This window comes from Schistocerca cancellata, chromosome 1, assembly GCF_023864275.1.
Source record: "Schistocerca cancellata isolate TAMUIC-IGC-003103 chromosome 1, iqSchCanc2.1, whole genome shotgun sequence".
NCBI lineage: Eukaryota > Metazoa > Arthropoda > Insecta > Orthoptera > Acrididae > Schistocerca > Schistocerca cancellata.
Window position 1 is genome coordinate 860,438,604 of NC_064626.1, and position 27,764 is coordinate 860,466,367.

Below are 27,764 nucleotides of genomic sequence, written 5' to 3' on the forward strand. Positions count from 1 at the left end.
GAGCAGCTGATCTGCGTTGTGTAACTCATGTTTTCAGCAGACAGGAGAGAGTAAGGTCACCACTGTGCAAGGGCTGCACAATTGCTCCATGTACTGGAAAGCAGCATTGATAGTTTACCACCACTGCAGGAGCTGACTTAAACAGGCTGATTTGCTCAAATGAATTTCGGTTATCTGGCTGTTTTGCTAAGCGACCTAAGTCATTTTATATATGGAGATGGTATCTGTTCTTTCGGACATGTCCAACAGAATCGACACAATCGGTGACCATGCAGCACTCTAGAAGGAAATGATAATTAAATCAAGGCCCTACGCTGTTAACAGGCGATGATATACATCAACGGGAACAGTTCAAAATGTGTGTCCCGACCGGAACTCGAACCTGGGATCTCCTGCTTATATGGTAGACGCACTAGCCCTCTGAGCCACCGAGGGCACAGAGGATAGTGCGACTGCAGGGTTTTATCCCTTGCACGCTCCCCGTGACACCCACATTCCCAACATAATGTTCACACACTACATTCGTAGTGCCCCTGCCCATTACACTCATTACTCGTGGCAGACCATCTGACAAAGTCCGAAATAACAGATACCATCTCCATATATATAGTTAAGGCTAACCGGCCATTGACCTCCTTCTTCTGTGCGGGTGCACACGCATTGCCCGAGCTCTTACGGAACTCGGTCATTTTGTCTGCACGAGTAATGAGTGTAGTGGGCAGGGGCACTATGAATGTAGTGTGTTGACATTAAGTTGGGAATGTGGGTCTCATGGGGAGCGTGCAAGGGATAAATCCCTGCAGTCGCACTATCCTCTGTGCCCTCGCTGGCTCAGAGGGCTAGATCGTCTACCATATAAGCAGGAGATCCCAGGTTCGAGTCCCGGTCGGGGCACACATTTTCAACTGTTCCCGTTGATGTATATCAACGCCTGTCAGCAGTATAGGGTCTTGATTTAATTATCATTTCTTTCAGTCATTTTATGCGAGGGTGTGTCAACAAATTATTTTTAGGCTACTTTGGTTAACAATGTAAAACAGACAGTCTCAAACAAAAATACTGTGACCCTAGTTTAACGTACAGCATATCCCGATGGAAACGAAGATGTAAGTAAAATATTTTAGCCGATTTGTAATACATAAAATATGGTTTAATAAAGTAAAATTATAGCAACTGTATTCTCAAGAGATTCATAAACATACACAGTTAGATGCCTGACGAAAAAATTGGAGCATGCAGAATACATGGCCAGATGTCAATGTAAATTCCCGCTCGCACACACTATCAGCGGGTATGTAAACGATTATAGCTGCAAGTCTCTGTGGCAGGTAGAAAGGCCGCGAGAGTACGTTAGCGCTCCTCGTTTTTTGGCGTTGTTTCTAGGCCTGGAAGGGTATATGTTCAAATGTGTGTTAAATCTTATGGGACTTAACTGCTAAGGTCACTAGTCCCTAAGCTTACACACTACTTAACCTAAATTATCGTAAGGACAAACACACACACCCATGCCCGAGGGAGGACCAGCCGCACAGTCCATGACTGCAGCGCCCTAGACCGCGCGGCTAATCCCGCGCGGCTGGAAGGGTATATAAGGAGCTTGAACGAACATTGATGTCAAAAGTTGAGTCATCACTATCAATGATGCGGAGATGCCGCCTAAGAAGTTTCTAAGAAAGAGTCTCCATTTCTCTAGCTCGTCGAATGGTGCAATATCCAGGTTTGTGGGGTACTCCGATGTGACAGTTGCCCAATGTGTCACGGCGTAAAGTCAAGTGCCGGAACGCCAATTGGAAACGACAGCGCAGAGAGGGATGTGAAGAAGAGTCAGCCCTTTCCTTACTACGCTCAATAGTCTTCGCATCCAGTTTTTCCGGAACCTTCCTAATAATCTTGAAGATTCGCAAATGGCCACCACACGGGGACGAATGCAGAAAATGAAATACAGTGGCGACCAGTTCGCGGGGAAGTCAAATTTTGAGTCCTCCATCACATTTTGTGCGATAGCATACTATCCCTTTATTTAAAAAACAACCTGAAACGTCCAGCTCCTGACTCAAATGTTGAATATCAGCAGTCCTGGCATCCTGATGCTGTTTCTTCCCGATATTGTGGTACAGAGCACATATCTCAATCAACAAAGCACTTAAAAACTCAGGCTCCAATTCTGCCTGTAATGTGTCTTCTTCTGCTCTAAAACCCGGTTTAATGCGTCTGCTAACTGGTTCTCTCTTCTCCTTACGTCCAGTTTAGACAGGACGAGCTAACACCCAACTTAGGTCTTGAGTATCCTTTCTAATTGAAAGCTACTGTGTTCCATCTATAATAAAACAGCCAAGGTCTCGAGTTCATATAGAGAGAGAATTTCAACTCGTCAGCAAACAGAACTCTAGAAACATAAGCAAGTGGCCTACTGTTTCATCGATCGTCTTGTTACAGAACAGCGGTTTCAGAACTGGAAACGTCACTCTGTAGAATGTACGCTGAAAATCGGCGATTGAGGGCGCAGGAGCATTATTTAGAGTTCTTTTTAGGGCATCATAGACGACTTGTTGACTATATTCCCAAACAAAGGTTTCCCCTTTACGACTGAGTGGATTAAAGGGTGCCACACTCTGGGCAAAGCCGGAAATAAATTTTCTAAAGACGCTTACGACTCCAGTGAATCTTGGTACACCTTTCTCATTAATGAGACGAGGAAAATCATGAATAGCTTTAGTCCACTCACGATCAATCTTAATCCCTCCTGCTCAAACAAGCTGATCTGAGAAGGATATTTCCGCCCATTCCAGATTGGCCGTACTAGGTTTAACAGTAAGTCTTGCCTTCCTAAGACAAACCAATACCTAACGAAGATGTTACAGATGCTGGGTAAGAGATTCATTATAAATCACTACATCGTCTAAATAGTTATACACACATTTATACTTGAGTTTATCAGAACATTATCCAATAAACGAGACAAAATGGTAGCACCAATTGACAGTCTGAAGGGGCCACATTATATTCGAACAAATTGCACTGAAGCGCCGAAGAAAGTGGTATTCAAGTACAGAGATGTGCAAACAGTCAGAATATGGCGCTGCGGTCGGCAACGTCTATATCAGACAACAAGTGTCTGGCACAGTTGTTAGATAGGTTACTGATGCTACAATGGCATGTTATCAAGATTTAAGTGAGTTTGAACGTGGTGTTATAGTCGGCGCACGAGCGATGGGGCACAAAATGGTTCAAATGGCTCTGAGCATACGCGACTTAACTGCTGAGGTCATCAGTCGCCTAGAACTTAGAACTAATTAAACCTAACTAACCTAAGGACATCACACACATCCATGCCCGAGGCAGGATTCGAACCTGCGACCGTAGAGGTCGCCCGGCTCCAGACTGTAGCGCCTAGAACCGCACGACCACTCCGGCCGGCCGATGGGGCACAGCATCGAGGTGGCGATGAAGGGGGATTTTCCCCTACGACCTTTCCACGAGTGTACTGTGGATATCAAGATCTGGTAAAACATCAAATCTCCGACATTGTTGCGGCCGGATCCTGCAAAAACGGGACCAACGACGACTGAAGAGAATCATTCAACGTCATAGAAATGCAATCTTTCCGCAAATTGCTGCAGATTTCATTGCTGGGCCATCAACAAGTGTCAGCGTGCGAACCACTCAACGAACGTCATCGATATGGACTTTCGGAGCCGAAGTCCCACTCGTGTACCCGTGGTGACTGCACGACACAAAGCTTTACACCTCGCCTGGCCCCTTCAACACCGACGTTGGATTGTTGATGACTGGAAACATGTTGCCTGTACGAGTCTCGTTTCCACTTGTATCGATCGGATGGGCGTATGGAGACAGCCTCCTGAATCCATGGACCTGCATGTCAGCAGAGGACTGTTCAAGTTGGTAGAGGCTCTGTAAGGGTATGGAGCGTATGCAGTTGGACTGTTGGAGTGATATGGGACCCCTGATACGTCTAGATACAACTCTGGCAAGTGACACGTACGTAAGCATCCTGTCTGATCACCTGCATCCACTCAAGTACACTGTGAATACCGACGGACTTGAGAAATTCCACCAGGACAATGCGACACCCCACACGTCCAGAGTTGCTACAGAGTGGCTCCAGAAACACTCTTCTGAGTTTAAACACTTCCGCTGGCCAAAAGACTCCCCAGACGTGAACATTATTGAGTATATCTGTGATGCCTCGTACTCTTAAGGATTTATGGACAGCCCTGCAGGATTCATGGTGTCAATACTCTCCAGCACTACTCCAGACTTTAGTCGAGTCCATGCCACGTCGTATTGCGGCACTTCTGCGTGCTTGCGGCGGTCCTACACGATATTAGGCAAGTGTACCAGTTTCTTTGGCTCTTCAGTGTATAATCTGTACAGAAGGTAATTAGGTATTTAGATTTTCTGCTAAAGCTATATGATGGTATGCCTGATTCAAGTCGAGGACTGTAGAATAGTGGGCCCCAGGAAACCACGTGAAACATGTATGGAGGTGCAGGTCAGGCATGGGTACAACTGCAACACTAGCTTTTGATTGAGGACTTGGTAGTCAACTATTGGCCTATAGCCCCCTCCCTTGCCCTTGGGCACTACAAATATCGAAGAGGAATAGAACAATATAGATTTCCTACTCACACCATCAGCAATCATTTTCCGCAAATCCTCCATCTTAGGTGGTGATAATCGATAAGAAGAATGTCTGACAGGAATGTTATCCGATGTGATTCCGTAGATTTTCCCTGCGTCTTATATGTTTATGCTCTACACGGGTATGCAGTCGTATATAATCATCTTCACTACATGATATATCGACAGTCCATCTGACCGCCATATTCAGGTGGGATCGCTGGGTACACAATCACGATGGAACTGTAAGAAAATCGAAAACGGCAGATCCTTTATACCCCGGGTCCAGGCCACTGCGCCTGCGCGAGAATCGGAAGAGATGCCCCATGTGAAGCGAAAAATTGCAGCGCCGCCGACGTAAATGTTCCACGCGAAATGGGGACTCACTCACTATTCAGTTATTAACTTGGAGTTTAATAGACGTACTTCAACAACATCAGCAGCGACCTTCAAATTACCTAAAGCAGATACAGCGCAAAAATGGTAATAATAATAATTTTTAAAAAAATACCTGTTAATACCTGCTTAAATGAGTTTTCATGAAACGCAAAACAGCTGATTTCAGGACTAATTTATCACAGTAGGTACTGCTAAGTAAAACAGCTAAATTGCTCAATATGACATAGCAACAAAATGCCAATAACAGATTTCTAATAATTTTTTAACTTCATTAAATATAAACCATGAAATCCATACCAATGACCATACTGTGTACAGCTACATATGGGCAAATGTTCACTAGATAATGCTACACTCCTGGAAATTGAAATAAGAACACCGTGAATTCATTGTCCCAGGAAGGGGAAACTTTATTGACACATTCCTGGGGTCAGATACATCACATGATCACACTGACAGAACCACAGGCACATAGACACAGGCAACAGAGCATGCACAATGTCGGCACTAGTACAGTGTATATCCACCTTTCGCAGCAATGCAGGCTGCTATTCTCCCATGGAGACGATCGTAAAGATGCTGGATGTAGTCCTGTGGAACGGCTTGCCATGCCATTTCCACCTGGCGCCTCAGTTGGACCAGCGTTCGTGCTGGACGTGCAGACCGCGTGAGACGACGCTTCATCCAGTCCCAAACATGCTCAATGGGGGACAGATCCGGAGATCTTGCTGGCCAGGGTAGTTGACTTACACCTTCTAGAGCACGTTGGGTGGCACGGGATACATGCGGACGTGCATTGTCCTGTTGGAACAGCAAGTTCCCTTGCTGGTCTAGGAATGGTAGAACGATGGGTTCGATCACGGTTTGGATGTACCGTGCACTATTCAGTGTCCCCTCGACGATCACCAGTGGTGTACGGCCAGTGTAGGAGATCGCTCCCCACACCATGATGCCGGGTGTTGGCCCTGTGTGCCTCGGTCGTATGCAGTCCTGATTGTGGCGCTCACCTGCACGACGCCAAACACGCATACGACCATCATTGGCACCAAGGCAGAAGCGACTCTCATCGCTGAAGACGACACGTCTCCATTCGTCCCTCCATTCACGCCTGTCGCGACACCACTGGAGGCGGGCTGCACGATGTTGGGGCGTGAGCGGAAGACGGCCTAACGGTGTGCGGGACCGTAGCCCAGCTTCATGGAGGCGGTTGCGAATGGTCCTCGCCGATACCCCAGGAGCAACAGTGTCCCTAATTTGCTGGGAAGTGGCGGTGCGGTCCCCTACGGCACTACGTAGGATCCTACGGTCTTGGCGTGCATCCGTGCGTCGCTGCGGTCCGGTCCCAGGTCGACGGGCACGTGCACCTTCCGCCGACCACTGGCGACAACATCGATGTACTGTAGAGACCTCACGCCCCACGTGTTGAGCAATTCGGCGGTACGTCCACCCGGCCTCCCGCATGCCCACTATACGCCCTCGCTCAAAGTCCGTCAACTGCACATACGGTTCACGTCCACGCTGTCGCGGCATGCTACCAGTGTTAAAGACTGCGATGGAGCTCCGTATGCCACGGCAAACTGGCTGACACTGACGGCGGCGGTGCACAAATGCTGCGCAGCTAGCGCCATTCGACGGCCAACACCGCGGTTCCTGGTGTGTCCGCTGTGCCGTGCGTGTGATCATTGCTTGTACAGCCCTCTCGCAGTGTCCGGAGCAAGTATGGTGGGTCTGACACACCGGTGTCAATGTGTTCTTTTTTCCATTTCCTGGAGTGTATATCTGCTTGGTATAAGAATGAAAAAGAGCCAATACATAAATACCGACCAATAGCCCCTTACTGGTTTACGCACATTCATTACATCTGCAGAAGGCGACCTCCATGGCGTCTTAATCAGCACACCTCAAAACAAGTGCAGTCCTAAGTCGTTTAACACCGGGCGTCACTGATTCTGTATGGGCAACGAAGGTCTGCCAATTCAAATTAGCTTAGGATCATTCCTCGCTGAAGTACAGATCCCTTCCATTTCAGCAGCAGGTACTTCATTCCATATACACACGCCATGCGGCCCTTGCTTCCTCGTTCACGCCGCACCGCCAGTACGAGGAAAAAGGCCCAACTCACTCCTAGCTCTCTCGCGGCGATCCACCTTCAGAAAAACTGCTAGCCTTTCCCCCTTTCGGCAGACCAGAGAAATTCCCTATATCTATGGGCAAAGATAACCGAGCATTAACAGATCGAGATACAGATACGCACGGCTCCGTAATGACAAATGCAAACTAGTGCCACCACTGGCTGTCTGGGTCTGTTGGCGCTGTTGGCAAGCGGGGTGCACTCACAAGGGGAGGCCACAACGTTTGGAACGCGGATTTACTTCAAACTTCGTACAGTCGTAGTACTGCATGAAGACAGCAAAATGTGTAAGCAGTAGCGCTTACATCTCAAGCGTTATTGAGAAAATCGCAAGATAATTTCGGTCGTCAAATATATACCAGTGCTTGGCCATTTGTACCATGAAGCAGCAGCAACCGAGTGGTTAGCGTCCAAGCCCCGTAATGACTGGATGGGGTCCCCTTCGTCTGTTTTTTTTTATTTTATTTTATGTTCAACACAGTTATTTTCTTTACTATTTATATTACAATTGATATAATCGGAAAAATACGTGTAATCGGATGAACTTTTATTAAATTTACAATGTTATTTGGCGGTCTACTAATTTTTATTATCGCAAATAATATAATATTCATAACTATCGACTAGTAAACGACCAAACGCATAAAGTGATACTGCAAATGTATGCTTGTCCGTGATTTCAGAAATCCCTTATACCTGGAAGGAGCGCGAAACGACTTGTTACCTCCAAGTTTTGACCAGCACAAACGGCTTTCGAAAGATGTACAATTAATCGTCGCTTTCGACATTACAAGTACTAGTTGCAGGATGGTATTTTTCGGAAAAACATGAAAAACATAAAGTTAAACGGCAATAGCTGCATTGAATAAATGCTATGTTTGCGCATACGCAAGGTCTTTTGAGGTTTTCCATGGAAATACAAAACTCGTTAACATTTTTCAAAAACCTCTCTTTCAGACGATAATTTGGAAGCGAACCATGCATAACGCAGTATTTCCGTAAAAATCGGTTCAAAATGGTTCAAATGGCTCTGAGCACTACGCGACTTAACTTCTGAGGTCATCAGTCGCCTAGAACTTAGAACTAATTAACCTAAGGACATCACACACATCCATGCCCGAGGCAGGATTCGAACCTGCGACCGTAGCGGTCGCTCGGCTCCAGACTGTAGCACCTAGAACCGAACGGCCACTCCGGCCGGCTTAAAAAATCAGTGCTGATAATTGGTTATGCAGTAACGAGTGTATTTTAATAGCGTCTTCCGAGAAGCAATTTCTCGTTCTCTTTAGATTAAATACGAACAGTTTTGAAGTCAGGGACAAGCATACATTTTCAGTATCACTTTATGCGTTTCGTCGTTTACTAGTCGATAGTTATGAATATTATATTATTTGTGATAATAAAAATTTGTAGACTGCCAAATAACATTGTAAATTTAATAAAAGTTCATCCGATTACACGTATTTTTCCCATTATATCAATTGTAATATAAATAGTAAAGAAAATGACTGTGTTGAAAATAAAAATAAAACTCACGAAGGGCACTCGATCCAGTGATTAGGGGGCTTAAACGACAACCCCCTTTTTTTTAATTTCATTTTGTTCTATATTGTTCGTTGAATTTGTTCAGGGCGGACGTCCGGTGACACCCGTCACATTGTTCGTTGATCCGTTCGCTCAGATTTTTTATTACAAAAGGTAGCTCACGCTCTGACCGAAGACGCTGAGCTACCGTGCCGGCACCACTCGGCTGCTGCCGCTTCATAGTAAAAATGGCCACGCACATATATATATCTGACGACCGAAATTATCTTGCGATTCTCTCAGTAACGCTTGAGAAGTACGCGCTACTGCTTACACATTTTGTTATCCTCATGCAGTACTACGAGTGTACGAAGTTTGAAGTAAATCTGCGTGCCAAACGTTGTGGCCTCCCCTTGTCAGTCCTTGTGAGACGAATTGAGGAGCTACTCGACTTAGAAGTAGCTGCACCAGTCTCAAAAACTGACAGCTGGGAGTGCAACGTGCTGACCACATGCCCCTCCACATCCGCATCCAGCGACACTATGGGCTGAGGATGACATCGCCATCGATCGGTACTATTGGGGCCCTCGAGGCCTGTTCGGATGGAGTTTCCCCTTTAGAATTCCTATGGCTCAGTAGTAGCGTGCTAACCGGCAATAAAAACAGAGATTTCAACTATTTTTAAATTATTTATCTTGGTGTTACATTCCTCCTACTGAGGGAGGGCTGCAAGCTGCTATTTGCCGCTCTTCAGCAATTGAAATATAAAAAAATTACAATTATTAAACAAAAAAATTCGAAAGGTGATATAGGTAATGATGATTGTATATACACTCCTGGAAATGGAAAAAAGAACACATTGACACCGGTGTGTCAGACCCACCATACTTGCTCCGGACACTGCGAGAGGGCTGTACAAGCAATGATCACACGCACGGCACAGCGGACACACCAGGAACCGCGGTGTTGGCCGTCGAATGGCGCTAGCTGCGCAGAATTTGTGCACCGCCGCCGTCAGTGTCAGCCAGTATGCCGTGGCATACGGAGCTCCATCGCAGTCTTTAACACTGGTAGCATGCCGCGACAGCGTGGACGTGAACCGTATGTGCAGTTGACGGACTTTGAGCGAGGGCGTATAGTGGGCACGCGGGAGGCCGGGTGGACGTACCGCCGAATTGCTCAACACGTGGGGCGTGAGGTCTCCACAGTACATCGATGTTGTCGCCAGTGGTCGGCGGAAGGTGCACGTGCCCGTCGACCTGGGACCGGACCGCAGCGACGCACGGATGCAAGCCAAGACCGTAGGATCCTACGCAGTGCCGTAGGGGACCGCACCGCCACTTCCCAGCAAATTAGGGACACCGTTGCTCCTGGGGTATCGGCGAGGACCATTCGCAACCGCCTCCTTGAAGCTGGGCTACGGTCCCGCACACCGTTAGGCCGTCTTCCGCTCACGCCCCAACATCGTGCAGCCCGCCTCCAGTGGTGTCGCGACAGGCGTGAATGGAGGGACGAATGGAGACGTGTCGTCTTCAGCGATGAGAGTCGCTTCTGCTTTGGTGCCAATGATGGTCGTATGCGTGTTTGGCGCCGTGCAGGTGAGCGCCACAATCAGGACTGCATACGACCGAGGCACACAGGGCCAACACCCGGCATCATGGTGTGGGGAGCGATCTCCTACACTGGCCGTACACCACTGGTGATCGTCGAGGGGACACTGAATAGTGCACGGTACATCCAAACCGTCATCGAACCCATCGTTCTACCATTCCTAGACCGGCACGGGAACTTGCTGTTCCAACAGGACAATGCACGTCCGCATGTATCCCGTGCCACCCAACGTGCTCTAGAAGGTGTAAGTCAACTACCCTGGCCAGCAAGATCTCCGGATCTGTCCCCCATTGAGCATGTTTGGGACTGGATGAAGCGTCGTCTCACGCGGTCTGCACGTCCAGCACGAACGCTGGTCCAACTGAGGCGCCAGGTGGAAATGGCATGGCAAGCCGTTCCACAGGACTACATCCAGCATCTCTACGATCGTCTCCATGGGAGAATAGCAGCCTGCATTGCTGCGAAAGTCGGATATACACTGTACTAGTGCCGACATTGTGCATGCTCTGTTGCCTGTGTCTATGTGCCTGTGGTTCTGTCAGTGTGATCATGTGATGTATCTGACCCCAAGAATGTGTCAATAAAGTTTCCCCTTCCTGGGACAATGAATTCACGGTGTTCTTATTTCAATTTCCAGGAGTGTATTTCCTTTTTATGTGCATGGGGACTTACGGTAACAATTGGTAGGCATTAGGATGTGGGAGCTGTCGGGGATTATATTATGCTGAAAAGGGTGTCGAATGTTTATGTGTGAAAGAACTGATATGTGAGAGTTGAGAGTTAGGATATGAATGGGGTGCAAGCTGGCCAAGGAGAAGGTGAGTTGTGGCCTTCATTCGGAATGGGGTAGTTTATGTGTTAGATTATCGTTGGAAGGCAAGTTCGATCTGAGGCATGAATCCAGAGTCTGGGAGGGCAAGGCTATTGAAATTACACTGGGAAAGGAAGCGGAAGGTTGAAAGTGAAGGGAAGGAGGGGCCTGTTGATGGAGGCGTGGCGGGCGGCCAAGGTTTTCAAGGACTGGCTGTACCCAGGACGCATTGGTAAGCCCATTTTCTTTCTATGTAGGGACACGTATACAAAGCAGACACATTTACATGGGGAAACAATGAGTCACGTATATACCAAAATTGATAGAAATTTCTCCATGTGTTACTGAGTCATCGCCTCTTTTCATGTCCGCCTTCACCCACATGGATGCTAGGGATGTCTGTCACAGTAATTTTTTTGAGTTGTACATCTACCAGATTTGGAAGAAAATGCTTCAGTCGCCTGGACATTCCCACTTCTAGGGGTGCAAATTTATTTGGACTGTCACCAATGAGCCATACAATCCCAAACACTATGTGTTAAATAGACATGTCGCTCGCTATCGAATATTTTTACATGTCGCAGCTTTTCAGCCCCACATCCACCCCTAGGAGTAATAGGAGCATAGTACCCTTATAGATGTTATACAGGGTGATTTTTTCCATCGTGTACAAACTCCGGGGATTGATCGATGAGAGAATACGGAACAAAAAAGGTCTAATGAACTTATGTCTGGAAATGCATGATTTCCGTACTAGAGACAATTTATTCAGTCATACATTGTTAGGGAGACTGCGATCTAATACGCGCTGTACCATGCATCCACAGTTACAGGATGTGTTGAAAATGGTTTCCATGTGCCTCAGCGTATGCATGTACGCACTGTAGAATGTTCTGTCACATACGTTCGTATCGGCCAGGCCGTATGCGAAGGCAGCACGAATACACTGCTCCAATGTCTCCACATCTGAATGGGCTCTGCATACACCACACTTTTGAGATGGCCCCATAACCAGAAGTCGCACGGGTTGAGCTCCGGTGAACGAGCAGGCCATGCAACTGGACCCCCCTCGTCCCATCCATCGATCACGAAAGACACGACTGAGCTGCGTCCGGACGTCAACGGTGAAGTAGGCTGGAGCACCATCAAATAGCAGCCGCATACCACGCAAACATTTGGGGTTACCAGAATGAGATTTTCACTCTGCAGCGGAGTGTGCGCTGATATGAAACTTCGTGGCCGATTAAAACTGTGTGCCGGACTGAGACTCTAACTCGGGACATTTGCCTTTCGCGGGCAAGTGCTCTACCGTCTGGGCGACCCTAGCACGGCTCACGACCCATCGTCACAGCTTCAATTCTGCCAGTACCTTAGTAAGTTTCATATTAGTGCACACTCCACTGCAGAGTGAAAATCTCATCCTGGTAACATAGCCCGGGTTGTGGCTAAGCGATGTCTCTGCAATATCCTTTCTTCCGGGAGTGCTAGCTCTGCAAGGTTCGCAGAAGAGCTTCTGTGAAGTTTGGAAGGTAGGAGACGAGGTACTGGCAGAATTGGTGCTGTGACAACGGGTCATGAGTCGTGCCTGGGTAGCTCAGACGGTAGAGCACTTGCCCACGAAAGGCAAAGGTCCCGAGTTCGAGTCTCAGTCCGGCACACAGTTTTAATCTGCCAGGAAGTTTCATATTTGGGGTTACACTCGTCTGGTATGAGACAGTATCATTTACTTGCATGGAAACTGTATACACTGAAGGACATTGATTATTTGCATGTCGCCAATTGCTTCTGACCAATCTTTGTAAAGACGCCCAGTATTTGGCGTATATAAACACCACATTTTCAATCTACTTTATTGTAATAAAAACCATTAATGCGATTTGCTTGAATTGTTTTTTGGAAAGCAGGATCCTAGGCAGCCTATATTACACGAGTGGGCAGGATACCACAGAGTACTCATTAGTACTTAATGTGATAAGTCGCTGTTGAAGTTGTTGAGGTATTATTTCTTTGTAGCTGTTATTGCCACTTTGGGGCTGTGCTACATTTCAGATTCAAACTGTAACCATTCATTATTTGCGTTCTTTTGAATTTTATTAATGCCTCAACGGTAAGACCTTAATTTTTAAGCGCAAGTTAATTTTCAGCAAACCGTGATGTATCTGTTAAATAAAAGATTATTCATAGTACTTACTACTTCCTGGACAATTCCCGCCCCCGCCCCCAAATCAATTATTATTTTTTTTATGAGCACAATGTATTATGTAGTTACGCCTCCGCAGTAGAGTGGGGGATCTGGGTTCGAGTCCCAGTACTGGTAGGGATTTTTCATTGGTGGGAGGACTGCAGCGGGGTGCATTCAGCCACGTGATGCCTCTTGAGGTGCTGCTTGGCCTAGTGGTAGCGCCTCCAAGTCTACGAACCAAACAACAACCCGGAGAACAGGTGCTCACCCATGTCCCTCCACAGCGAATTTCGATGACCTTATTGGCTGAGGATGACACGGCAGTCGTTGGGCCCCATTGTGTCGTCTGTGGCCAGAAAAACAGTATTAACTGCTGTTCCATTACATAGAGTAACACTACATTCTTTGATTTACTCTTTTACGACTTTTGCCGTAGAAACTGAAAAAGATACAGGGGATAGGCAAAATAATGAGAACAGTGGTAGTAATGGGATGGTTGTGTTTGAGTGTCAACAACGCAGGTAAGGCACGTGTCGCCCTGGACTGTGCGTCTTCAGTGCGGACTAGGCATCAGTGCAGGTTGTTTACGAGTAGTGCACAGTTCCTATTTGCATTCATAGACCGAGGTCGACGTGTAATGAAAGACGTAACAGAGTTCCAAAGAGAGCAGATTGTGGGGGCCAGATTAGCTAGAGCATCAGGAACCAAGACAGCCAACTTACTGAATGTTTCAAGAGCAACTGTTTCAACAGTCATGACAGCCTACAGAAAACATGGAAAGACATCGTCGTGTAAAGGTACTAGTAATAATGGGCGCAAATCAAAACTAAATGACAGAGATCGTCGTACGTTAATACGAATTGTGTCAAAGCAGTACAAAAATACGGCAGCTACAGTGACTGCAGAACTCAACAGTCATCTTCGAGATCCCGTATCTATCGACACTGTCACCGAGAACTCCATAAAGCGAATATTCATGGACGAGATGCTATACTGAAACCATTAGTGACGACAGCCAACGCAAAGAAGCGTGAATCATGGTGTCAGGAGCATAAATCCTGGACAGCTGATCAGTGGAAACACGTCATATGGTTCGACGAGTCAACGTTTTCGTTATATTCAACATCGGACCGGGTTAACGTCTGGAGAACGCCAAAAGGAGCCTACAATCCTGATTGATTGATTCCAATGGTTAAGCATGGAGGTGAAAGTGTGATGGCGTGGGCAGCCGTATCATGGTATTCTGCCGGTTCCATCATTACTTTCAAAGGACGCGTTACAGACGACGATTATGTGAACATTTAAGCTGATCAGGTGCACCCCATGATTCAAATGTTGTTCCCAACAATGATGCGATATTTCAGGACGATAACTAACCAATTCACACAGGCAGGGCAGTACAGTCGTGGAATGAGCAGCATGCAACTGAGCTGCAGCGTCTTCCCTGGCCAGCACAGTCCCCGAACCCTTGTAGGCGGTATTGGAGCGCAGACTCCGGAGCAGATTTCCGCCTCCCTCGTCACTACAGGAATTACACTACTGGCCATTAAAATTGCTACACCACGAAGAGGACGTGCTACAGACGCGAAATTTAACCGACAGGAAGAAGATGCTGTGATATGCAAATGATTAGCTTTTCAGAGCATTCACACAAGGTTGGCGCCGGTGGCGACGCCTACGACGTGCTGACATGAGGAAAGTTTCCAACCGATTTCTCATACACAAACAGCAGTTGAGCGACGTTGCCTGGTGAAACGTTGTTGTGATGCCTCGTGTAAGGAGGAGAAATGCGTACCAACAAGTTTCCGACTTTGATAAAGGTCGGATTGTAGCCTTTCGCTATTGCGGTTTATCGTATCGCGACACTGCTGCTCGCGTTGGTCGAGATCCAATGACTGTTAGCAGAATATGGAATCGGTGGGTTCAGGAGGGTAATACGGAACGCCGTGCTGGATCCCAACGGCCTCATATCACTAGCAGTCGAGATGACAGGCATCTTATCTGCATGGCTGTAACGGATCGTGCAGCCACGTATCGATCCGTGAGTCAACAGATGGGGACGTTTGCAAGACAACAACCATCTGCTCGAACAGTTCGACAACGTTTGCAGCAGCACGGACTATCAGCTCGGAGACCATGGGTGCGGTTACCCTTGACGCTGCATCACAGACAGGAGCGCCTGCGATAGTGTACTCAACGACGAACCTGGGTGCACGAATGGCAAAACGTCATTTTTTCGGATGAATCCAGTTTTTGTTTACAGCATCATGATGGTCGCATCCGTGTTTGGCCACATCGCTGTGAACGCACATTGGAAGCGTGTATTCGTCGTCGCCATACTGGAGTATCACCCGACGTGATGGTATGGGGTGCCATTGGTTACACGTCTTTGTCACCTCTTGTTCGCACTGAAGGCACTTTGAGCAGTGGACGTTACTTCCAGATGTGTTACGACCCGTCGCTCTACCCTTCATTCGATCCCTACGAAACCCTACATATCAGCAGGATAATGCACGACCGCATGTTGCAGGTCCTGTACGGGCCTTTCTGGATACAGAAAATGTTCGAACTCTTCCCTGGCCAGCACATTCTCCAGATCACGAACCAACTGAAAACGTCTGGTCACTGGTAGCCGAGCAACTGACTCGTCGCAATACGCCAGTCACTACTCTTGATGAACTGTGGTATTGTGTTGAAGCTGCATTGGCAGCTGTACCTGCACACGCCATCCAAGCTCTGTTTGACTTAATGCCCAGGTGTATCAACGTCGTTATTACGGCCAGAGGTGGTTGTTCTGGGTACTAATTTCTCAGGCTCTATGCACCCAAATTGCGTGAAAATGTAATCACATGTCAGCTGCAGTATAATATATTTGTCCAATGGATACCCATTTATCATCTGCATTTCTTCTTGGTGTAGCAACTTTAACGGCCGGTAGTGTAGAAGAGGTTATGATCGTAGAGTGCAATAGCATTCCACTGGAGACTATACGATCATTGTATACCAGTATTCGAAGAGTGTCCACTTTATTTTGCCTATCGCCTGTATTTCAAATATTGCATAATTGCTCTTTAAATGGTTACAGCCTTAAAATGTAGTACAGAGTTTGTTTTGCAACTGGTGATTGAAATTCACACAGTTTGGTAGGTTATGTGTAATAGCTGTTTAAAGGAAGCTACTCACCGGGCGGACGTGATGTTAAGACTCTCGGGGTCGACCTTGCTAGAGGGACACACGTAGCTGGCCGGGAAGTCAAGTAGCCACTCGTTGTAGTCGTGCGTCATGGAGACCGACGTGGGATTGGTGCGGTATCGGTTCCACGTCGACAGGCACGTGGCTACGGTGCAGCCGATGGCGGTCGCCAGAAACAGGGCCCACACCACCCTGTGATCACAAAAACTTACCGACGTCCTTACTTTAACCATTGTTAGAAGAAAAAAGTAAGGTTTATTACAGATTAACGTTCCGTCGACGGCAGTGACATTAGACACGGAGCAGAACTTCGTATTGGAGAAGTAAACCTAGAACGTCCTTTTCAAAGGAAACATCCCGGTATCAGCGTCAAGTGATTTGGGGAAACTAGAGAAATCTAAATCTGGATGCCCGGACGGGCATTTGAACCGCCGATCTTCCAAATGCAATTCCAGTGTCTTATTACCAAGATTCGATCTTTATTGCTTCAGCAGTTCCTTATGTAGCAGTTACTGAAGGTGGTTGTGACTCGTACGCATCGTGCTATATTTGCAACACTGGCTGCCTTATCAATTCTATATAGCTATATCAATCTCTAGATAGCTTCCGCAATACGTCTACTTCGGGTTAGTATGTTGATGATTAATCAAATGAGAAGGCAGCTTCATGGACGTTGTTGTAAACAACAAGTTTTTAAACTGCACCATACCGTGCAGAATGGAATCATTCCCGGATACTAAGGAAATGAAACTACTGCCACTCTGTGGGTGCCAAAGCATCATTCCGTATACTGCAAAAATTAAACAAACTCTTCCCTTTATGTAAAACATAGTTTCGTATAATGATCACTCGAACATTTTTGACACTGCTGTGATATCGCCAGTTGAATTCCTTTCTGTTCATTCCGGAACTAGCATCAATATTGGTATGACAACAGTATATATATACTGAAAGTGAGTAGACAGTGCCTAATGTACTGGGGTCCAGGTGGCCATTCAGCCATCCACATTTGCTTTTTCTGCAGTTTCCCTAAACTCTTTACGGGAAATGCCGAAATGTTTTCTTTGAAAGAGCTGCGGGAAATTTCCTGTCTAGGATCTGCCTATTCCGAGACTATGGCCCATTTGTAGTGACCTAGTCTCCGACTAGGCATTAAATTTTAATCTTTCATCCTGTGATGTAATTTGTCTGATTTGTTACACTAACTCAGTCAATACAGCTAGTCAGTTATATTTTGCTCTCGCACTCGACCTCGGTCTGGGACACATGGTCTTTGTCACTAAGAACTCTAATAAGAACAGTATTTCAGTTAAGTAAATAGTTAACATTATGAACAAACAGTACTTTTGGCTACGAAATTTTATTCTTGATAAATGCTCTTCAAAATCATATATTAAAATTGGGTGTACCGTTCTTGAAAATAACTTATTTAAACGACCAAAAATTACGAATTTCAGTTTTCAAAAAGAAAATTTCAAACATTGCCCACTCAGCAGTGTTACAGGGCCAGACAGCTTAGGCGTCTGCTTATAAATCTAGGACAGCATCTCTTTCGCTGTGGCTACAGTCACGGGGTAAATCTACTCAAAAATGAGTCATAATGCAGTGTAGACAATTATGTGGTGACCTGAATACTGTGTGTTTTCCAGTCTCTCTCATGAGGTCCATCCCACAGTGCGGTGTGCTAGCGGTGAAGCTGTTCGTAGATGATAGTCTGGAAGGGCTCGGTGTCACGATGATGGTAATTTGTGTGTGCGTGGGCGTTTGCGTGCGCGTGGGCGTGCGCGAGTGTGCGTGCGAGACACTAACACAAACGTTCATAATCTGCGTGATACTAAGAACAATTCGAACGTGAGGAAATCAGTTGTTCTTTGTGATGACTCCTGCTATACTATGTGCCCGATCCTGGCCAGTAATTCATGTGGCAGGAATGGGTGACATAATACCACGCCGACTTCATCGCAAGAGAGGTTAGGGTATCGCTTGGTATCATCACACATTGGAAACAAAGGATCTGGCCACGCAACGTTACTGGGTCGATTTTTCCGTCCACATTTCTTTCAGTTTTCGTGGAGCACTTGGTCCACATTTCTGCATATAGTCAATAAACCACTATCACAGCGGGATTGATGTGTAACTTTCTGGAGAATGAAAACGTAGCCGATATAGGAAGACCTTATGACAGACTGGACCATAATTTCAATGAAGGTGAATAGCAGAGCGTAAACCAACACCAACAAGTGAGGAGAGGCGTACTGCAGGTATACATATATACACCCATTCCTTAACAGTTAACCGAGCGAGGTGGCGCAGTGGTTAGCACACTGGACTCGCATTCGGGAGGACGACGGTTCAATCCCGTCTCCAGCCATCCTGATTTAGGTTTTCCGTGATTTCCCTAAATCGTTTCAGGCAAATGCCGGGATGGTTCCTTTGAAAGGGCACGACCGATTTCCTTCCCATTCCTTTCTTAACCCGAGCTTGCGCTCCGTCTCTAATGACGTCGTTGTCGACGGGACGTTAAACACTAACCACCACCACCACCTTAACACTTAGGAATACGTGATCATCACATGTAGCAGACGGTTACTATGCTTACTGCCCCTGCACTTCAGAAATGCTTTTAGAGTTAATAAACCTGTTGGCAAATATTTTCATGCCCAGTCTGGCACATTTAGTGTGCTCCTATTAATTTGAATTAAATTTCATTCCTTGTATTCATCAGACGCCTTTTGTATGGATAGGGGATTGATAGATTTTGATCCCTTGTAAGTTCACCCTCCATGCTCCTAAGCTATCGTGTTACCTTAACGGAATAGCGTTACCTTATCTATGAGGTCGTAACATGCACACCCTAACACGTATACACTTCTTCTTTCGGGGAAAGAAATGCTTTATCTCTATATCTATGATTGCGAATGAGAGATAGGTTTTCCTCATCACCCGGCCAAGGTCATACCGGCAGCGCCAAACGCATGTCCACGCAGGGTAGACAAAGAATTGCACAATAATTTAAAGCGAAATTAAATATTTACAAAATGTTACAAGAGTCGGTCAGATTACGCAAAACTTTGCCAATGTACAGAATTTTGAGTTTCAGCATGATCTGCTGATAAGTTTCCTCAAAAATTCACTTTCTACGAAATTTCAGAAGCAGTTAATTTTAAAGGTAGTTATACTTCGAGATTTAGCTTTAGTTTTATATAAAAATATTCTGTAGAGGTTTTCATGAAGCTACCTCTCTTACTTTTCGAATTATCAGGAAAAAACTGATTTTAGACCTTAATTGTAACAAGTTTAGTTAACTAGCATTTATAATTAAGACATAATGACAGTAGTATATATAATAAATGTAGAAATGTACCGAATTTTTTCCTCAGCCGAAAACTATGCTCCGAATGCGAAACGTTACTTACTGAAGTCTCGTAAGTGACCGCGCCAAGTTTCCGCCACTTCCGACAGATAGCGTACCTGCAGAACAGCTTCAAAATGGCATTTGTAGGTGATGTGCGTTACAAGCAACGTGCCGTCATTGAATTTCTCACTGCAGGGAAAGAAACTGTAGGGAATATTCACAAACGCTTGTGCAAAGTCTGTTGAGCATCTTCTATCGACAGAGGCATAGTTAGTCGCTAAGCGCGGATGGTGAGGCCATCAGAAGGCGGTTCGGCGGAGCTCCACGATTTGCAGCGATCGGGGAGACCATCCACCTAGCGCCCTCGGACTTCCACTTGTTTGGGCCATTAAAGGATGCCATCCCTGGAAGACATTCTGAGGATAAAGCACCATCCTTTCGTGTGTTTAATTCTCGTTATGTTCAATAAAGAATTGTTGAAGAAAAAATGCGGAGCATTACTTTCTGGGCAACCCTCGTAGCTGTACAGATTTTCAAGATAATATTGTAATTTGATCACGGTACAGAACTTACAAAAGAGACAGTTCAGAGGTCACAATCAACCTTCGCTTCCACTTGAAAGAAATTGGAAGTCAGAGATTTAGAGTTATTAAACTGACAATTTGAACACACAAATAGTGTAAACTTTTTATCAGAGAAAAAATGGGAATGTTGTTAGTCTTCAACTTGCAACGATACAAATTATTTTGTTATAGAAAAAAAGTGATATGTTGGCACTGCTGCAGACGCTGAAAGCGTTCGGCTGCAGGTGTTCAGTGTGCCGTCTGCACCGAGAGTACACAGAGTGAGTCAAAAAGGACATTACAACTTTGGAATGATAGAGAAATTTATTGAGATAACTTTTGTAGCGAACGACCTCAAGTTTCACGTAAAAGTGTCAAGTGTCATTTTGGTTTGATGTGACTGCCGTTTGTGATGCGGCAAAAAACCCTACCGGTAATCAATTTCTTCCCACACTCTTTGCAGCAAATGGAGCATAACTTGAACAACGACAGTGTAGATTCGATTTTTTAGGTTGGTTAAATTACTTGGTAGGAAAGGAACATACACAGGGTCTTTAATGAAACCCCAATGAAAGAAATCCAGTGGTGTCAAGTCTGGGGAACGAGGTGGCCATGCAACTGGCCCTCCACAGCCAATCCACCGACCTGCCAGTGAATCAGTGGCGAATATAGCATATATTTTTGTTTTTTTGTGAGGGGGAGGGTGCAAGATTAATGTGAAGATGAGTTAAGTAACTTTAAGTAGACACCACATGATATTCTGTATCAGTCTTTACCGAGATCAAGCTTTTTTATTGTTGACTCTAAATGATAAAAAATATAAGTATTTTTTAAAAAACCAAATGATGAAAAGATCTCAGATATTATTGCCTCGCTATGACAGTTGTCCAGCGGCTCGGTTCGTTTCCTCTCCGCTTTTATAGTTTCAAGATGAAGACTAGCACGACAGTGTCGAATTGTATAATATACCGTACATTGTCGTGGTAGTCGGTATCTTGTGATTATAACAGCGTCGAGGAAACAAAGCTAGTCGCTGGAGAACCAACATAGCGAGGTAATAATACTATATTTTAAACACTAGTCATGATTTTAAGAATGTCTCATCTGCAAACACTTACCCAACTTAAAAGAGTGAAAACGCGATTGTGCTTATCGTGTCTGGGGTGATTCTAGCTATAACGCGTTCATCATAAGAATAAACCTGATGTTAACAGTACGCCATGTATTCTTCCGCGTTTGCTTGAATGTCATTGGATTTCGTTTAACGGAAGCCCAGCTGTGACCAGTACGGTCAAGTAGCATCATAACGATGCGTTTTATGCTGTTACACGCACACAGACTCCGCGACAATGCGGGGCAACAGCTTTACCGGCGCATTAAACTTGGACAACGCTGGCCAGTGGTCAGTGGCCACCCAGAGGTCCAAGTAACCTGCAATGATGTGAGCAGTTGCAGTTTAGACGTAAAAAGAGACGGGCAAAGAAACAATATAGCTTCGAATGTCATTTCTTTTTAAAGAGAATTAAATACCGGTAATATTCGGAGAAACTCCAGCACTACCGCGCGCTTCTAAGATGACCAGACGGAAAGCATAAAATGCACTCGTTCTCACCTGACATAGTCCGCCCCGGTAGCTGAGTGGTCAGCGTGACAGACTGTCAATCCTAAGGGCCCGGGTTCGATTCCCAGCTGGGTCGGAAATTTTCTCCGCTCAGGGACTGGGTGTTGTGTTGTCCTAATCATCATCATTTCATCCCCATCGACGCGCAGGTCGCCGAAGTGGCGTCAAATCGAAAGACTTGCACCAGGCGAACGATCTGCCCGACGGGAGGCCCTAGCCACACGACATTTCCATTTACCTGACATAGTATTCTAACGTCCGCCCCGATAGCTAAGTGGTCAGCGTGACGGATTGTCGTCCTACGGGTCCGGTTTCGATTCCCGGCTAGGTCGGAGTTTTCTCCTCTCAGGGACCGCGTGTTGTGTTGTCTTCATCACCATTTCATTCCCATCCGGCGGCCAGGTCGCCCAATGTGACGTCAAATGTAATAAGACCTGCACCAACGCGGCAGGACCTGCCGCGTAAGGAGCCTCCCGCGAAACGTTCATTCCATAGTATTCTAATTACAAACAAGAGTGATGAAAATTTCTAACTTAAGCATTGGATAATTTTTCTGAGCGACTCGTGTGTAATGCAAAAGCATACTGCAGGTATTTTACCGTATTGTTGAATACTGAAGCCACTGAAGGTATTAATTACAGTCGCTACTCTGGTAATCTCTTAGCTCCAGCCGAATCCGAGAAATACGTTTCAGTTCTGGAAGTGTCACCTGCTACTTTGGTAACGAGCCTATCAACAACAGAATCCACGAAGCCAACCAGGCGCCGCATTTTCTCTTCTTATTTTATGACGAGCCCTTCTATATCCCGCCAGCGTTCGGCAGTGACATGTGAAAAAGCTGCGTGCGTTAGTTCTCGTACGTCTGGCAGCTTAACAATCTTCTCGGGCCAAACCCCGCAACTTGGCTTCAGATCAGTTCCGTTGGGTTCATATTGTAACGGTACAGTAGCAAATGTAAAAATACAGGGTCCAGGTGGCCATTCAGCCATCCACATTTGCGTTTTCTGCAGTTTCCCTAAACTCTTTACGGGAAATGCCAAAATGTTTTCTTTGAAAGAGCTGCGGGAAATTTCCTGTCTAGGATCTCCCTATTCCGAGACTATGGCCCATTTTTAGTGACCTAGTCTCCGACTAGGCATTAAATTTTAATCTTTCATCCTGTGATGTAATTTGTCTGATTTGTTACACTAACTCAGTCAATACAGCTAGTCAGTATGTTTTGCTCTCGCACTCGACCTCGGTCTGGGACACATAATTAAGAATATTTATTTGAAATGAAAACAGGAATTTCGCGTCCAATATGTAATTAGAAACAAGAAGACGTGCATTATTCATAAAAAATGATGATGAGTTGTATAATTACGAGATGTGGGTATTTCAAATTGAACGAGGAAAAAAAATGACACAAACCATTAATTATTGGAATCATTTGGTTAACATTCTGTTACGCTACCGACTGCGCTACACGTACGATTTGAGTTTCGAAGGCCGGTCGCGGTGGTCTCGCGTTTCTAGGCGCTCAGTCCGGAACCGCGCGACTTCTACGGTCGCAGGTTCGAATCCTGCCTCGGGCATGGATGTGTGTGATGTCCTTAGGTTAGTTTGGTTTAAGTAGTTCTAAGTTCTAGGGGACTGATGACCACAGATGTTAAGTCCCATAGTGCTCAGAGCCATTTGCACCATTTTTTTGAGTTTAGAAGGTAACTGCTTCCCACGCCCGGGTTCCCGGGTTCGATTCCCGGCGGGGTCAGGGATTTTCTCTGCCTCGTGATGGCTGGGTGTTGTATGCTGTCCTTAGTTTAGTTAGGTTTAAGTAGTTCTAAGTTCTAGGGGACTGATGACCATAGATGTTAAGTCCCATAGTGCTCAGAGCCATTTGAACCATTTTTTTAGAAGGTAACTGTATTACATTCAGTCGCTGAAAAACTTCAAAGCCGATTATCTCCGTAAATTCATGAAAAACATTAAGAACAGCACTTTTTAACCGTATTCCACACGCGTCTTTCACTACGGAACAGAAAACAGCCTCAGACATTTTCATACTACGCATTAACAGCGCAACAATCAGAGCACACCGCTACAGAGGCTGTGACTGTACACAATTTTTGGAATAAAAACTACGTAGTTAAAGCGTGATTAAGAAAAACGTTGATGGCTGTAAATACAGTTGAATATCTTAAAGTTCCTTTTAGTGTAACTTAATAATAATGTATCTAATACGTAAGTACGACCTATTTCCAAGAGCGTAACAACATTAGTGTGCGTTTGCTACGGCTTCTGACCAATCATCGCATTTGTGTTTGTTAACATCAAGTTTATTCTTATGATGAACGGATTATATAAATATTGGTTTGCTCTGTCATGTATAAAGTGCCAACGCCCTTATTTTTTCTTTTCGTGTTTACACACATACGTATTTTACCAACTACAATTCAAAAGACCAATTCAAGAACCTTACAAGAATGTTTATTAAATTGACTGTGTGACAAATGACGAAGCAACAAAATTTGTTTGGTTAATCGTTTATCGAACAGACAATAAAAATAATACATAAAATATAAAAGGGCCTTCACTTTTTATTGAACAATATTTACAAAACAAATTCCAGGTTTCTTGGTACACTTGCAACTTATCAAGAGCCTTATCGTCACTAACTATAACGTCTCTGTGGATAGAAAGTAAAGCAAACCCGTTGAGCCTACCTTCAAATATACTGTTCCTTAGGTATGTCTTCAGTCTTCTCAGGCTGGAGACAGTTCGTTCTACGGTTGTGACTGAAAAGGAAGAACTGCAAGTAATTTCAGTAGGGTATAAATGTTGGGGAAGAAAGTCTTGTCACATTTTTCAAGAGAACTTATTGCTGTTTTTGGAAGATCTGAAGGATTTTTCCTGGCTCCACTTTTCTTTCCTCAACATAAACTCACTTTGCACAATCTCTTTATGAAACAAATCCTCTTCGTACAAATTAAAAGCAGCGTCCAATGTACCGAAATTTGTTGTGATACACAACTGTGGAAGAATGTTTTGCAAGGATGCAGCTATTTCCTGTGAGATTCAAAGCGTTCTTAAAGTGAATTACAAAAATCGTTCAGGTGTGGCACATGAACAGCTCGTCGATAAAATTCTTCTTCTGTGGTGTAACGGACGTTGCTACATGCTGATTGAAGGCGGCAAATTCTTGAAATCTCTTCCTTAATGTCAAGTTTGGCAGCGAATGTCTTCACTTCATTATACATGGCTTTAAAAGAGTCATCTGCATTTGCCCTCTTCTTTGACAGAAGGTGTGAGATACTCGTAACATTAGTCAAGGCCTGTGAAGATCAGTATTTATGTTTTGAAGCGGCTCAGATAAGTTAGGTTGGTTGGTAGTAGCATCGGCTTCAAAACAAAAAGATTAACAATAAATGCGAATTGACTAATAGAATTACTTAAGAGTATGAGTCTTAGATGCCATGTCACTTAATTCCTCTTTTACTTTGCAAAGGGAGAGAAAGATAGGCTCCAAAAGTCTTTAAATGAAAGTACTGAGTTGTGCCTTTCTACCCACCGGCTTTCGCTCAGTGAAATAAGTTTCTCTTTTTTTTTTGTTCTGTACAACATTCAGGAATCACTGATTTCAATATTTCTGTTCTTTTGGCTGATAAATGAAAGAATCCACATACTTCTTTTATGACACCCATACAGTTTCTTATAGAAGGTGTTTTGCTCGCATCTGACAAACACAAATTTAGAGTGTATGAAGAGCAGTGTTAATTCAGGGCCAACGGTAGCTTTTCTCTGATGGATTATTGTACTCCTCTGAATTGCGTGGCAGCGTACCCTTCGCTTCTCATTTTGTTTAGGTCGAGCCGTAATGTTGACAATGTCTTCAACACAGTGTTAGCCAAACCCGCTATAGTGACGTCATAAACGGGGACGAATGCCAGAAAATCTTCCCTGATTTTGGAAGTTTGTTCCTCTACGTAAAGTACACAGACAGAAAATTGTTCCATTTGACGATGTCCATTAAGTCTGTGCTGGTGTTAAAGACGACTGGGACGACTGTCTTTCTATTGATTTAGTTATCGTACAGATTTTGTGCAACTGTGTAAAAGTGAACTTGTGAAGGTTAATAAGTTACTGTGAAGACTATGCTTTGTTTCCAGTGTTTTGCTTTGCTGCTTCTCGTAATGTTATAGAAAAACCGTGTGTAGTTTATTCACACTTTTAAGCCTCAATTAACTGTACTTGATTAGCGGTCATAGTGATAATTAGCAACACTTGGAACTTCAAGAGGAAGTCGTCTGTAAACTGTTTCGAGTGCTGAATACGATAAGAAAATTTTAATTAATTACAAAATTATTTCTTGTGTATGTGAACTATCACAGGAACATACTGATTCGTTAAACGACAGCAGACTTTTACTTATCGTCGTATCTGCTGACTCCTTTGTATTATGCGTACAAAGTTAGAACATTTTACTTGAGTTTCGGCGAGTTGAGTTGTGGACTGGAGATTATGGGCAGCACATTCCCCACCGCTTCCTGGCTGTCCACACAAATTATCTTCAGGTACTGGTAAAATTCAGTGATATTTAAAAGCCATACAAATAAACCAAACTTACAAACTTCTAACAAATAAAAAATAAGGAACCTATAAAATCGTTACCTGCTACCCCACAGTCTCAGAATTACACTGTAATCAGCAAACCATAACGTTATTAAAAAGTTTGTTTGTGTGGCCATTCTCCGCAGCAAGCATATAAAGACTTGTTCTGTAAATAAAACTGCCTTTTCCTGCTGCTAGTTACTTTACTTTTCCCATACGCGTTTCACCTTCTCCTGTTCTAAGACATTATCAGTGGGATCTATAACGATACAGTTTTGTTAGTTTTAGGTTATTAAACAGTTCACTTCGCGATCTTTTTTGTAAAAAAAGTAATTACTTGCGATTTACTGATCTGCGTTTCGTCACATCTGGTCTGGAGGTCGCACTACCACTTTTATCACTGCCATATAATCACATCTTTGTGTTCTCGCCTTCCACACACTGTTCTCCACGTTTCTCACTCTTTTTTTTTTGTGGTGGACTATTGTTCTTTTGTCACTCGCTGCAACTATTTCGTCCTACACTGTTTTTCACAACGTAAATATTGCGACTCCATTACGTGTTTCATCTTCTTTGTTATGTTTACTTATTTGTTGCCAACCTAAGTATATGTTCGAGACTAACTCTGTTTACTATGTTTGTACCGTGTGTGTGTATGAGTGAGAGAGAGAGAGGGGGATAGAGCCGACGTGTTTTTTTTTTTTTGTTTTTTTGGGGGGGGAGGGGAGGGGGGGCGGGGGTACTAGCTGTTAGCGAGTGGTTGAAAACTTTGGTGACAGCTATTTGACTTTCCGTTTCAATATTCAGTGGAGGGGTTCATGGATGAGTGAGTGTAAAGATGTTGGGTTCTATTATTATTATATTGGACAGTATTATTATATTAATACTTTTGTCAAACGTTATTCTATTATTTTATCTATTAGTGTAAATAATGAATTGCTTGGCATGTGTACTTGATCATTCAACAGGATTTTCCCCTCTGCTTTGGTTTTCTGTGTGTGCTAATTTTCTTGCATGGTTAGGAGGTGTTTTTTATTGTTGATTCTAATTATTTTCATGTCATCTTCTCTAGTGGTTGATTTGTGGTCATTTTCTCTTAGGTGTTCTGCAAATGTGGAGTGGTTTTTCCCATATTTCCAGGCTCTCA

General features: G+C 44.7%; 1 protein-coding gene across 1 annotated transcript in view; it reads right to left on the reverse strand.

Annotated features, from left to right (window-relative positions):
* The window catches only part of LOC126108113 (uncharacterized), a 197,234-nt gene that overhangs the window by 143,238 nt on the left and 26,232 nt on the right, over positions 1–27,764 (reverse strand). Inside the window, exon 2 of the mRNA XM_049913384.1 lies at positions 16,483–16,683. Coding sequence (XP_049769341.1) covers positions 16,483–16,683 — 201 coding nt within the window. The remainder of the gene's footprint in view (positions 1–16,482; positions 16,684–27,764) is intronic.